The 14,305-nt window shown below is 43.4% G+C and overlaps 1 protein-coding gene across 1 annotated transcript; it reads right to left on the reverse strand.

Annotated features, from left to right (window-relative positions):
- Window positions 1-3,282: 3,282 nt before the first annotated feature.
- On the reverse strand, window positions 3,283-8,704 carry LOC131294520 (mucin-2-like). Its single transcript, XM_058322567.1, has 2 exons — window positions 8,696-8,704; window positions 3,283-4,371 (listed from the first exon to the last, which is right to left on the reverse strand). Exons 1-2 carry the CDS (start codon window positions 8,702-8,704, stop codon window positions 3,283-3,285), a joined length of 1,098 nt encoding a protein of 365 aa, XP_058178550.1.
- Window positions 8,705-14,305: the final 5,601 nt, after the last annotated feature.

The following is a 14,305-nucleotide window of genomic DNA, read 5'->3' on the forward strand; positions in this document are numbered from 1 at the left end:
CGTGAGACGGTCAACTTCCGAACGAGTAAACAAAATGCTCACAGCGCAAGAATTTCCCAACGGCAGCCAGCGTTGAGTTCCCCGGGTTTGTTGTTGTTATGGTCGCGTTCGCGGCAGTCGTTCGTGCTTCGCCGAAGAAAAACAGTTCGGTGCGTGCCCGGTGAAGGGTTGTCAACTTGCCTGCACCCCTACAGCTAAAACGTGAAATTCAAGCAAGGTGTTTTAATTGTTTATCTTCGCGTTCGTGAACCTTTGCCAAAAATAATGCACTACACATAAATATGTACGGTTTTGCACACGCACGTTGTGACCGTTATTTACACTCTTTCGCTGTTGGTTTGCTTCCTAAAAGTAGGTGACAATTTATGATTTTGTCATGTTCGGTAGTACTACAACAGCTGGATGCTGTTGTTTCTGGTACGTGATTGGAAAGCGATACCCAAACTTCCCGAAATTCATAAAACCATGTATGTACGGCTGGGAAAAAATACTGATTAACAGGGCTTGTTATGAGTTGCCCAGTGCTTATTGCATTTCTAAAAGGAAACAGCTTTCTTTGTTTTTATTGGAAGCAGGTTTTTGTGAACACATGAAAATGTTATATTCATGCACGCATGTATTTACTATGATTAATGAATGAATTAAAGCTAAAGCAGGATCGGTCTCATTCCGATTTTTAAAAAGAAAAAAAAACTGTTAATAGCGACAGCATTGAATAATGCGCATAAGATTTTAATTTTCTATTTAATAATACAAATAACCAATAGTAATAAAAAGGTTCGTCGCTGCAGGTCACGTTGTAGTCTATCGTATTTCCGCTAGCTGATGGGAACCCTTTTCGTACCGGTACCGGTAAATAACCGATTCAATGTCTCCAAGGTCAATTTCCCGTTTCACCAAATGCTCTGGTTCAAGGTCGTGAGCGTCGACTTGGGAGAGGATTTGCGATTTCGAGAGAGGATTTTCTCAAAATGTGAGAGATCTTCTAAGAAGATCAAATTGTCCACTATAATGTTCAGAAAGTTTTGTGTAGTATTATGTTGTATTAAAGTCTCTTATCGAATCAAAATACATATGTTCTATGAATTTTTTTTAACGATAGTTTTATTGTTTTAAATCTAAATAATATATTTCCGGGTTGTTTTGTTCTTATTGTTAGAAAATATGTTCAACCATGTGAATATACTTCACATTATTATTTAAATTTCTGGTATACTTTTCGAAAAGCTTAATAATTAACGTTTTTCCTACTTTGAAAGTGTTATTTCCTCTAACAAACAATAATCGAATGAATATTACTATAACATATTGACAATTCAAAATGCAACCAACGTATATTACTCACTTCAAAAACGACTTCGATATTCTTGTTTTTCAATCTGTGTCTAATGCTTGAATCACGTTTTCTTCGAAACAGTTTCAAAGAACACCTGCGTCCCTTTTTCGGCCCTATCGCATTCCACCAAGATGTAAGGGCTGTTGTCACTTTCCTTAACATTTAAGAAATTAGCATAAATTTCATTTATTTATTTTTAGATTGTCATTATGTATGCAGTGCGAAACTATCTTCGTTTCGTCTGAACATAACATTTGTTCTTGGTTTCAAAAGGCTATGACAAGAAAATATGGTGGAGCAGATAAAATGATAATGCGTGGTTCAGGAAGAAATCAAAACGAATATGTCCTTTATAACGCCGATTTTACCATTTTTAGTTTCTTTATCATTAGATTAAAATTTGATCAACAAGTTTTTCTGCATTCCTGAATTTGTATTAGATCATTTTATATCAATTTTAATGTAACATCCTGAAAAGCTACGGACGTTTACCGGATATCCGTGACAACGAATAATGACTAAATTCAACATTAAAAAGCTTTTTCTTGTTGTTCCTCTCCTGAATGTAAAGCACACTGCGCAGAATACCAAATTTTTCCATGTATGGCGGCATAAATCCTACATTCAAAGCAGTATCCGTGTTGTTAATTTTGCAATGTAATTCAATAGTCATCATAACAATTTGGGTTAAACGAATAGGCTTCATTCCATTAATTTTTTAAAATTTATATATTTTTCGGAAAAGATTTTCAATCAACAAAACCTTACACCATTAAAATCTAAAACAAACGAAACTTAGGGAAGGCTTTCTTGAATCTCTTTCGTACATCCGTGACCACATTCGATTTCTTTCTGTGTTTAACTCGGTTTCAAATGGTATATTGCAGTTAATTGTAAATAGACAACCAAAGCCGATCGTGTGACAAAAAGCATCTCAATTTGGGGCATCTTTCCTACGTTAAACCTTTTAACAGAAGCAAGTAATGTGGGGAGCTAGCGACCAATGATAATTTTTCGCGTTGAAACCATTGTGGAAATCCAAAGGCGGTGCCAATAATGGTACCCGGCCAACACCAGAAGGACGGCCGAACAATGGCTAGGGGCGGACTAACTAGATCTCTAGGGGAGGCCATGCATATTCCCACTCGTTTCGATGCGCACATTTGAGTCGATTTGCCAATGACTGAAATACGAGACGATTGCCGGATCGTCACTTATGATTTGCCGAGTCAGGTTACCAGTTTGGCTGGTAACACATTGTGAAATTCTCCGTTGACTGAAAAACAAACCAAAACAAACAGGATCAACCAGCCAGGCAACTCAAGCGCGATGGAGGAAAACTGTACACTGGTCGTGCGAGGTTGACAAATGGGAAAAAATGTATCGAAAAGCGCCCCCGAAGAAAATGCGAAAAAAACAAACACAAATGGCGGCACGGTAGTGTCGTAGGTTCACAAGACGGCGTGTATTTTGTTTGTCTCTCGTTTCGTTCTATTTAAAAAAATGCATCCTCAAGGTCGCGGTCCGGCGGCCGCGTGCGCTACGTTGATTAGCATTTCGGCGCCACAACCTGACCGAAACGTCAGCGGCCGATGGTGGCCGTGTGGTTTTGTATGGCATTGTTTTGGAGGCTTTCTCGGAGGTCACCTCGGTCTGCGAGGTAACTGAGAGAACGTGGCAAAACACAATCGAAATACGAAAAAGATGGAAAAACATAATCGAAACCAAAGAATAAACATAAAAATAAAACACTTTTCCTAAATGGATCCGTTCGTGTTCGATGATGAAGCGTGAAAAGCGTGATTGCCTGGCAGTTATGTGAGCAGGTTCGTCGCTTAGCAAACCGCAAACCGGTGGTTCGGCGACTTACATCTCTTTAGCTATCGTTTTGGGGCGGAAAGGCTGCCAAGGGTACGAAGTGGCGTTTCGATGGCGCTCCGTCCGTCCTAGAAGAGTCCGTTCGTGTAACGGCGCTGCTGTTGGTAGGTGGCCAGGGTGTTCTGGGGCGGCAGGTACGTCGGGGCGCAGAACGTCTTGGTGACGGCGGGCAGCGTGACGGTGCTCGTCTTGTAGACCGTCTGATACTGTAGCTCGTCGCGCTGCACCTGCGTTTCGGTGACGTAGACCGTCTGCACGCCACCGGGCTGCGTGTACACGGAGCTGACGGTGCGCGTTACGGCCGGAAGCGTAACGGTGCTGTAGATGGTCTGGGGAGGCAGTGGAACGGCCGGGAGCGTGACGGTGCGCGTATCGGTGACCGTCTGGTAGACCGGGGTGGCCGTGGTGTACACGGATGTGCTGGTGCGCGTGACCGGTGGCAGCTGGACGGTGGAGTAGATGGTCTGAGCAGGAAGCGTTACCGGAGGGAGCGTTACGGTATCGCGCACTGTGCTAACGGCAGTGCTGGTGCGCGTTACGACGTTCGTTTCAGTGCGCGTTACTGGAGGCAGCTGGACGGTGGAGTAGATGGTCTGCGCCGGGAGGGTCACTGGGGGCAGCGTGACGGTGCGGTAGTCCTGGACCGTCTGGATGACGGGTGTGGTCGTGGTGTAGACGGAGGTTTCGGTGCGTGTGACCGGTGGCAGCTGGACGGTCGAGTAGATGACTTGCGGAGGAAGCGTTACCGGGGGCTGTGTAACGGTACGCGTGTCCGTAACGGTCTGGTAGACGGGCGTTGCCGTTACTACGGTGCTAGTGTACGTCGACACTACCGGCGGAAGCGTGACCGTGTTGTACACCGTGCTGGGTGGCAGCAGCGGTGGTGTTACGGTGTAGGTGGCCGTACTGGTAAGCGTCTGGTAGACGGGTACGGTAGCTGTGTAGGTGGACGTGATGTAGACCGACGACACAACCGTCTGTTCATCGCCGTACACCGGCGCTGTAACGGTTTCCGTGTAACGCTGGTAGTCGGTTTCCGTCTGGGTGACGTAGACCGTCGAGGGGAGGGCACAGTCCGGCTTCGGGTAGAAGTATCCATTGAACTGCTCGGCCCGAGCACAGGCCAACACGGCCAGCAGAAGAAGACACACTTTCTGCTGCAAAAGAAACAGAAAATAGACATGAAGCAACCCACAAGGACATTAGTCATCGGATAAGAAAGTAGCACAGAATCTATAATATTGAGATTCCGAAAAATTCAGAAAAGCAAAAAGCAGGTTAGGCTGTCTGCCTGCAATCCTTTTATTGGTCAAAACAAAAAATCGGCACCGTCTGCAATAGAAGACGTCACCGAACGAGTCACGGCATCCGAAGGAAAAGGTGTAGCATCTATTAGCATAATAGTGTTGCAATATTAAGGCGAGCGTTATTTTATCAATAGTCACGATGCGGCTGCGTTCGCCTCGTTAGGCTTCGAGATGAATCGCTGAATGTGCGGACGGATTGAACTGCTTGGAAAATGCCACCAAACGGCAAAATGGACTGATATCAATAAATCATTTCCTACGCGATTCTGTTGAAAGCAAGTCTCATCTTCATAAACAGCGCCAATACCGATTAACACCGACTTCTCCCGCGACCTTGGCCGTGGATTATCAGCAGGCAGGGGCATAGTTCGGTAGCGATACACTTTCGAAGCTGAAGCGGTCTATAACGAGCGCCCTTTTTTTTTTTTTTGGTGGCAAACGCAGGTGTCCCTAGGAGTATTGACCAAGACGAATATTCAAATGATGCTTGCTGGTGCCTCTCAGGCATTCGGTTGGATGCCTTGGGGCGTAATCGAAAAGCCAAAGGTACTTTCATCAATGATGAGGATGATCACCATCATCATCATTAGTCAAATCGAAAGCGGAACGGATGGAAATAAAGGTTAATGGTTTCGAAAAGTTTGTTTCAACATTTCTTATGAATGAAAAAATGCGACTAGATTTCGAGAAATGTAAACCAAGTTAAGGTTACGATGTAATCGATCAAGTTAGGGGCACAATAAAAGAAAAAAAAAACATGATCATTGGTAAAACCGGATATAAACGCCTTATTGTAATATGGTAACAATTCCAAGTTTGACTATTTATGAAATTTCTAAAATTTGCTGGCAATGTTGTTCGTTTTCAATTTTAAAGCACATTTTTCATTTAAAATTGTACGTTTCATCAAAAAGTTATGTTTGTTTGAAAATTGTAAGCCTGTTTTTCTTCGATAGTTGTTTGTCTTTCGAAAGAAGGCCGTATCGTATTAAAATCACAATTCAATTTAGGGTCACTTCACTTAATACAAAATTGATTATTACGACCTTTTCACCACATCGCATTGGTTTCACTTTCTGTTGGTGCTTTATGACATATGGTTGGGAAATCAAACCATCCTTGGTATTCGATTACTTCTCCAATCCTGCCCGAAAACGATACCTTATGCAACCAACCCCCGTGAGGTCACTGTATCACCACGCTCGGGAACTTTTGAAAATTTGCAACTTCACTTCGAAAACCGTTCCGTTCACAGCACCGCTCGAATAAGTCGTGCAAACAACGTCGTCCACGGGGCTTCGACGACTTCGACTCACCATTATCGGGCAGATATGATTGCTTAATCCAAGCGACTCCAAATCTCAAAACTGTCAGTACACAAGCGCTGGTTGGAAAACTCTCCGGTATGTTCGTAGAGCTTCCCGGATCCGGCTCACTTTCGGTAGGCTACACTTTCGGTTTCGATACGCCGCGGGTATCCTTTTGATTTTGGATCCTTTGATCGATTTTCGGTTCGAGGCACAGCTAGCCAGGCCGAACGTAAGACTGATCGCCCCCGGTCTACCGGTCGATCTTTTTATATGATGAGAGTTTGCAGAGATGAAGATCGACGTCGACGACGCCGACGACGAACGGATGACGACGTCAACGATCGGTGGCTTTTCGTCGTGGTCCACGCGCGCACGCGCAGAGTGCGAATCTAGCTGTATTCTTCGTTTCGGTTGCTTCTTATTTCCCTCATCTCACGCGGCGTGCTTTTTTCGGGGGAAGCCCGTGGTCGGGTTGGGTCGGCGCCCAGAGAAGAAGTGTCGCGAGAGTGGAACATCATCCGCAGGACGCAGGTGGGGTGCTTTTGGGCTGTCCAAACAGTAGACTTTGGGCAAGAAATGTTGGTTCTTTTTTGTCGGAAAAGAAGTGATCGCCGAATCTCGTCCCATCTCGGTCACGCACCCCTGCGCACCCCATACCAAGTGGACATCGGTTGTGACGCTTCTGGATGTCTTGGGCATTATTATAATCTAGCTTTTTTCTTCAATCGGATCCACCTGGCAGCGACAGGGTTGGCCACGAAAACGGTAGAGGATGCGGCCCTGTCCGAAAAGGGGGGGTGATGGTTTTTATGTGGGAATATTTCGTTCTTTACGGACTTCTTTCGTTTAAAACTGCTGTGTGCATTTTTCATCATAACCGTTTTCGCTCATTCGGCTTCGCAGCCGTCTCGTCTGCTCGTAAACAGTTTTCATCATCGTCCTCAGTGAAATAATCGAAAGACACACGTCACGGAATCGTGCCCCGGAGATGATCCGTTTAGCGCGCCTGGTATCCTACAACCTTTACAACCTGAACTCGCGACCCTGATTCGCATCTGACGGGCACCGAGAGTTTGGCGCGAGAAGAAATTAGCTCACACTCCTTAGCCGCACTCTGTGCGACAATGATTTGTGCATCATCTTTTTCTTCTTTTGTTTTGACCGAGGGGCAGAAGCGCGAAATGGTGAGAATACGCGGTTTCTGCGGTTGACAAATGGAGAAAGATTGTGCCCAGTAAAACGGTCAAACGGGTTCGATAACATAACTAAAGAGCTGACAAAAGTGTTCTGTTTAAGATGCAGAAGACAATTGGTTGTTAACAGTAGCACACGTTGTTCTCTTATCGCTGATCTATTGTTTCAGCAAATGAGTTTGTTGATTTGTTCATTTAAAAAATATGTTTTCCTACACTCCGAACTAGCGGAGTGATGAAGAGCTACATTCGAAAATAAAATTCATAAAAAAATAGTAATAAAATGTACTAAAAAGTAAAATAACATACTACTAAACATGTACCAAACATATCAGAAAAACGGTCGAAGTTACAGATTTTTAATGAAGAAGTTGTCAAATTGATCACTCCAAAGAATTTGGCTGTAGTTCCGTTTTTTTGATTCGATAATATCCCTTGTTTTTGCTTGACGTTATATTCAAACGTTATCTAGATATTTGAGAACGAAATTTAAAACCGTTAAACTGATCATCCGTTGGGTCCGAAACAGTGTAAAAAAAAACAACTCTAAAATAGTATGTCTTTGAAAAATACTTTCATTTTAGAAACAAAATTGCAACTTAACGGTAAAATACGGAATTGATTTCAGGTACAGGTATATGACAGGAATGATCGTTCTCTTCATGAGAATATTTGTTGATCGGTATTGAGAGGCCTTTCAATTTTTCGGTTACTCTTCGGTTTGCTTTTGATGTTATCACCTTCTTTTTTACTCGAATATACACCCATATTGAGATATGTTTGCCTTTAGCTTCCAGCATGATCATGTCAGAAATTTTCTGTCCTTCATCGTCAGTTATTTTATGCAATGTTGATATTTGTTCGACCAGTTGTGCGACAGGCTTGCTTGAATCAAGCCTTTTATCATTCAAATGAGAAATAAAGCGAAGCGAATGAACGACTCCAATGTTGAGCAAATATTTCAGTTTAACTTTTGCGTGGAAAGCTGTTTTCCAAAATGACCGCAACGACTGTCAAGTGGCTTCGGTCAAAAGCGCCAAAATACCCTTGATGAAAATTTAAAACAATGGGTAACTTTAAGGCAACTTTCGGTCTGATTTATCAGGCTGGGAACGATCTGCGAGCACGAGGCAGTCAGGCCGGTCCCTGACGCTAACTCTGCATTTGCGTTCGTGGTGGCATTTTCCCTACCATACTTAAAGGCGAGCGATGAGCCCTTTGGTCAGCCGAAGGAAAAACCTTCAAACCCTCCACGGTGTATCAATTATATCTTCATCAAGGCAAACCCAAGCGGTAAGCGGAGGGCAGCCTCGGTCGGGGCATCTTCCGAGCTGCAGCAGACGGTGCAGATTTTCACGGTATGGCAATTGAAAGGGCGACAGGGGCGGAGGTTCCCTCGACCACACAGTGGGTGAACCGCATGTGTATGGGAGGTCAATAGTGTTATGTGATGGATTTAACTTTCATTACACTTGTTTGTTGTTGAACGGGAGACTTACCAATTGAATAGAGTTTTCAAGAAAAGGTTTCACTGAACATTGGTTTTTCTTAATATAAAAAAAAAAATTAATTAATACTTGGTGCAGACGGTTATAGAAATCAGTTAATACGACTAAAAATAAAAGTTCATAATTTACAAAACTGTTAAAATAATCTTTACTTACTCCTTACCTTCACCATCTTGAGTTGAATTAAAAACCATACATTTCGTGATAAACTACACGTTACTATAGCAATCCGATCATGTAACGCCAATCTATTTAATAAGGGCTGCACTGCATAACATGTACTCCCCTTAATCATCTTATAAAAATACGGCTAGAGTTCGTGAATGCACCTTCTTCAGCGAACATTCTACAGAATTCCCACGAAAATTTGAGAAATGGTTTTTCCACTCATATCCGCATTGTGTTCGCACAGTGGATCACCGGGGAACCACCGAAACCGATGCTATGGACTCATCGTTTCGAGAGCGAGAAGGCACACGAGTGAAACGGAGCTAGTTAGGATACCGTAAAAAATCATGTTAAACTAAACTATGGCATATATGCCACCACTCCTCGATCGTATGCCGCGCCGATGGAGATGGCATGCTGGCTTGGAGGACCATTAGCGATTATAATTAGTTTGCCATACAAACATGGGGCGAGCGTAGCGCGCGTGCGACCACAAATCTCCACACTGGCGACAAGGCTGGCCGGTAGTCATCGCTCTTCGGCCTCCTCCCGATGGCGTCCATCGTTCGAGTCGATGATAATGGGAAACTAATTTTCATGGCCTACGTGGACGGGCGGGGAAGCTTCCAGTGGTGTGTGAGGATGACTCGGTAGTAGAAACCGTGGACTACTAGATACTGACCGCTTAGTTCCTAACTAGTAGCTCTATTTTCAATAAAAGTCTGATTAGTTAACGTTGCGCAAGGATGTTTTCGTGCGAGGGATTAGGTTAATGTTTGGCAGCCAATATAGACCGTAAGGATGTTACAGGACGCTAAAGCTGTTGGAATCGGGGTGACAGATTACTGAACATTTAGATTATTCCTCGCGTGCCAAAGGGTGTCTGCTACGTGCCTGCCATTTGAACCTGTTCATAAGTTGGAATGTTCCATGAACTCAGGAAGCCTGAAGAGCTGCTGCTTGTGGACGCACGAGGTGACGGATGGGGCTTTTGGTTAGCTGCGCATGACCTTTAGGCCGAGATGCATGAGGCAGCAACCCGCGGAAGACGCTGCCGAGGTCGAGGCAACTGAAGACTGCAGGCTTATCTGCCCACAGCGATCATCAGCACTCAACATTTGGTTCACCCGAAATCTTCGGCAAACGCTTGTTTGATCACCTGAAGTGTTTAAAAAGCCCTGGCGATTAAGTGGGACGTTGGCGTTCGACGGGGTTTTATCTTTTTTTCTACTCAACGCCGCGTGGCGGTTAGTTTGTGTAGCTTCCTCCTCCTAAGTACGTCTTATGCAAGGCGGTAGCTGCATTAGTAATTGAAGATCGTCAAACCCCTCCGCTATCACCTGCGGATGACTTTGCAGATGCGTCGAGCCACGAGCGGCACATTCTGGATTGAAAAGCGAAACATTGTAAACCGCCCGAGTGCGGTCCTTCCTCATCCGTTAAACGATACCCGTTACGGTGCGTTACGCTATTTCTAGCGTTCTCCCCTCCCCTGACCGATGCTAATGAAAGTCAAGGTCGGGATCATTATTATGCGATAATTTTTTGGCATGAATACATCTTCGCGCGCAAATATTGACCCGCGTCCACGTACGGTGTATTCCGCGTCGGAGTGGCTAAGAGAAGCGAAAGGCAGCGCAGTTGAGGCACCTTTACCGGTACGGTAGCGATTGGACTGGGCAAATAAATCGACATCGCGATGGTAAGCAAGATGGTTCGGTTTTTCTTGGAATTTACCTACCGCGGCATCTCCGAACGCGTTTCGGACTGGATGGATGGGGGGATCTTGGGGAATCGGCCACACGCTCATCTGTTGATCCGCTGACCTCGGGGACCTTGAGCTGAAGTTAGCACCGGTTGCAAGCGAGTTGCAAATTGAGCATATCCTTGTTACCGTTCCTGTACCTGATATTGCAGCCCACTGCGGCCTATGGCTGTGGGCTTGGCCTCCACAATACTTAACACCAAACGTCATCTAAATGACGTACCAAAGCAGTAGTGTGAGTTTATGTTTAGCTATTTTCGCTGTGGCCTGTGATAGGAAAGGATTGCAACAATGTTGCTCTTTCCCGATCATCCCGGATGTAGTCCCAGGGTGAGTTTTATCATGCTTGTTCGATGTAGAACACAATTTTTCACTCAATTTTTTCATACAGTCGTTAGAAGAAGTGGAAGATTTAAGGAGACAGCTTCGGGGCGACCCTTTGATCGCCTCCGAAAACAACATCAATCATCAAGTTAGTACCCATCTTAACTTTCAGTCTGAATCGATCCCGTTAAGTCTTCCCTACCGTCCTTCGGTTACGTTTTCTCCCTACCCTTGTGGTTGAAGCGCACACGGAATCACTGTCGAGTCGCTCAAGGAACTTCAAAACCAGATAGAAAAACGAAACAAGCAATACTGGCGATGTATAAAAGGGCGTTCGGATTGTTGAAAATTCCCTCAATCAATTCCCTCCCCGGGGGCCAACCGCAATGTCTTCATGCTGGTGGCACTTGTGAACAAGTACACCGCGTGTGACCTTTAGACGAAAATTAGTAATTTCATTAGGCGTTCAGGCGTTTTGGGGCTACAAGTACAATCAATCACACAGGTCCACAGCGGTCGAACTGGAAGGCCAAGGAAGGCACCAGGTGCAACGTTCTCGTTCAATGTTTGTCTAGGTGTCGAGGCGTCGCATAGAGAATAGGTTAGGTATGGTGTTTTTTTTCGTTTTAGGAAATCTGGTTTCTTCTTCACCCGCCCATATAAAATTACCCACTACAAGGGCAAATTACTTTGACATTTCGATTTCCCCACCATCGGTGCGCCGGGGTGTTTGCGCATCATCTGAGGCGTTAAGATTTTAAGAATGATTTATTTAATATTTGCAAACCACAAACAAGGACGCGCGCGCGCCCGCATTCTGCAGGCACTTTTCATTAGCTTTTCAGCTTGTAATCCCTGGAACAGCTTCGAGCCAGTGGGTTGACAAAGTTGGCGAATTATAATGCAAAAGAATATTCATAATTCATATCGAAATCCGGGAAGCATCCGGCTATCTCTTTGATGGGCGTCATCCGGATGAATGCCCGTCAATTCATTCGTTGAATCCGCGCAAGTCCTCAGTCTTTCGAGTTTCGGCTGAAGGGTTTCGGAGGTGTTAAAACATGCATGTATAACCCTTACGCTTCTGATCAAAAGTTGTATCAATGTATTCAATTTATTTTTTAGCATGCATCTGAAGTTTTTGAGAACATACATTATTAACTGCTAAAATGGTTAAATTTTTGATGTCATCAACACTAAAGATGAAGAAGCATACAAATATTTTCACGATTATACGAGTATTCTGTTCTAACCATTAACTTTTTGTTAAGATGATGTTTAATTAAAAAAATAACATGCTCTAAATTGAATGTAAATAAATACTGAATTAAATCAGCATTTGGTCACAAAATAAAAAGGAAGGAAACGTATACAGTAAATAGTAAGGGGTAAATGAATAAAGTAAATAATCATTCAAACTGTATACAGTATAGATTGACTATAGTCAATATTTACGCTGCAAAAATTAATCGATCTTCTTGATCTTATTTTCTTTTCAAACTTTAGTTATATTTACCATAAGAAATATTTTTATTTATGTTTTGACTTTTTCATATTGCTCTATTACTATGCTTTTAAGAAAACATTTTAGTATAACAAGTGACGAGTGTGCTTAGGAAGGTATCTACTCTCGTGGAGGTTTTTAATTAATATTGAATTTAAATGATTCAATGCGTGCATGCGTGAACCGTCGCAAACATAAGGGTTAACGTTGAAGTTGGCAATGGCGTCCATCCTGAACGACGTGTGGATTTTTCGCGGAAAACCCATTGTGCAGAAATTCCCCTCCCCAAGAAGTAACCGGAAGCCGAATAGAGGCGAGAAGCAGAGTGCAAACAAACGATCAATCCGCACCCGGCGATGCCGACTTCTTTGCGGGTCTACTCGATCTACTCTCTTGACATTTTGGGGAATGATTACCTATGTGCGTGTGTGTGTGTTTGGTAAGAAGAATTTGAACGCTCGTATCCGTGACGAACGGGGCATGACATTTTGATACGTGGTTTCGGCGCTGGGAGGATGCAGGCAAACGGATTTCAAAATGGGATTTGCACTGCCTCATCCTTGGTGCTCTTCGGTGACGAACCGTGACGCATACGGCGATCGGAAATAACTAGGAAGCCAGGGGTTCGGACTGGGGGATCAAAGGTGTTCTGTCTTCTCCTCGGTCCTTTGTTATTCATACAAACCGCGAATAAGTGGTAAAACGACCAAAAATGGAATACAACGAAATTTAGCAGAGCGCACAAGAACACTAGACTGGATGCTTACCGTGCGGATCGCGTTTGAATCCGGGTTGCTCATTTGCAGGAATATTTAGCAAACCGGATCCCAGCGCCAATTTTTCAGAGCGAACGCGAAAACTCACCCTCGCAAAGAAGCACGAGTGGACTGAAAAATGAAGACATTTGTGCGACTGTCTGTCGTTTGAAGCGACGTTCGAAGGGAGGCCGGGCACTGGTTTCCTTCTTACGTACGCCCAAGGCCGTCCCACTGTCATCGATGTGTGTCTATTTATTTGGGTTGCATTTTGTGTGCGCTTCTTCAAACGAGCAAAGCAAAGAAAGGCGGAGTGAGGCTGCAGACGGTGCGCTTCGGGGATAAACGTATGGAATGAGATTGCCATCATCATAGACGTTCCTTTGGTCCTGGAGCGCCGTTTACGTTTATCTTTTTAATAAAAACGTTTTGTTATCTATTGCCAATGTATGCTTGAGAAAAGGCTTGCCATTAGCGTTAGGTTTTGTGAACATTGCTTTGAAGTTATTGAGTAAAGAATAAAATCATCTAAAGTAGGTTTCCTAGCATTTTCCAATATGTCAACTCCTCTAGTGAAGAAGATTTTTCATTTTGCTAAACTGATTTGTACAATGATTTTTTGTTTACTTTTTGCTCACTGAGACTCATTTCGTGGATTATAAAAGACAAGATATTTCGTAATATAATAAATTTAATTCATCAACCTTTGTACGGGATGATAATGCATATATCGAATGAAGTACAAAAGAAAACAACAGTAGATTAGATATGTTACAAACTTAACTGACTGTGCTCATTCATGAACTAAAAAGGGGTTGCTATACACGCTAAAATACGGTAAACTCGAAACAGTTCATTTGACAATTTATTTAGTGGTCGAGAAAAGAGTTATGCGTACAAGATTCGAAAGAACATTTATTTAATCCCAATAAAACATGCTATACCACAGAAGAAGAAGACCACAGAATTTAGGTAGTCACACATTCAAGCAAGAAACAATTTCAATAGTCCTATCTCCTATTATCATATCATCTTAACTCTTTTCACCATTCTTGCTATGAAACATCATATAGAAGCTGGATGTTTTGATCAGAATGATACTTCATCATAAAATATAACTTTTCTAACTTACAATCCAAATAAAATAAAAATAAAAATATTAAAGGTACAACAGGACTCTGTAAAATAAATCAGTCCCACAAGTTCAGCTGCAATTGGACTAGATTGAATGATAGTCTTTTTCGAAAAAATCTTGTT

Source organism: Anopheles ziemanni, chromosome 2 (genome assembly GCF_943734765.1).
Source record: "Anopheles ziemanni chromosome 2, idAnoZiCoDA_A2_x.2, whole genome shotgun sequence".
NCBI lineage: Eukaryota > Metazoa > Arthropoda > Insecta > Diptera > Culicidae > Anopheles > Anopheles ziemanni.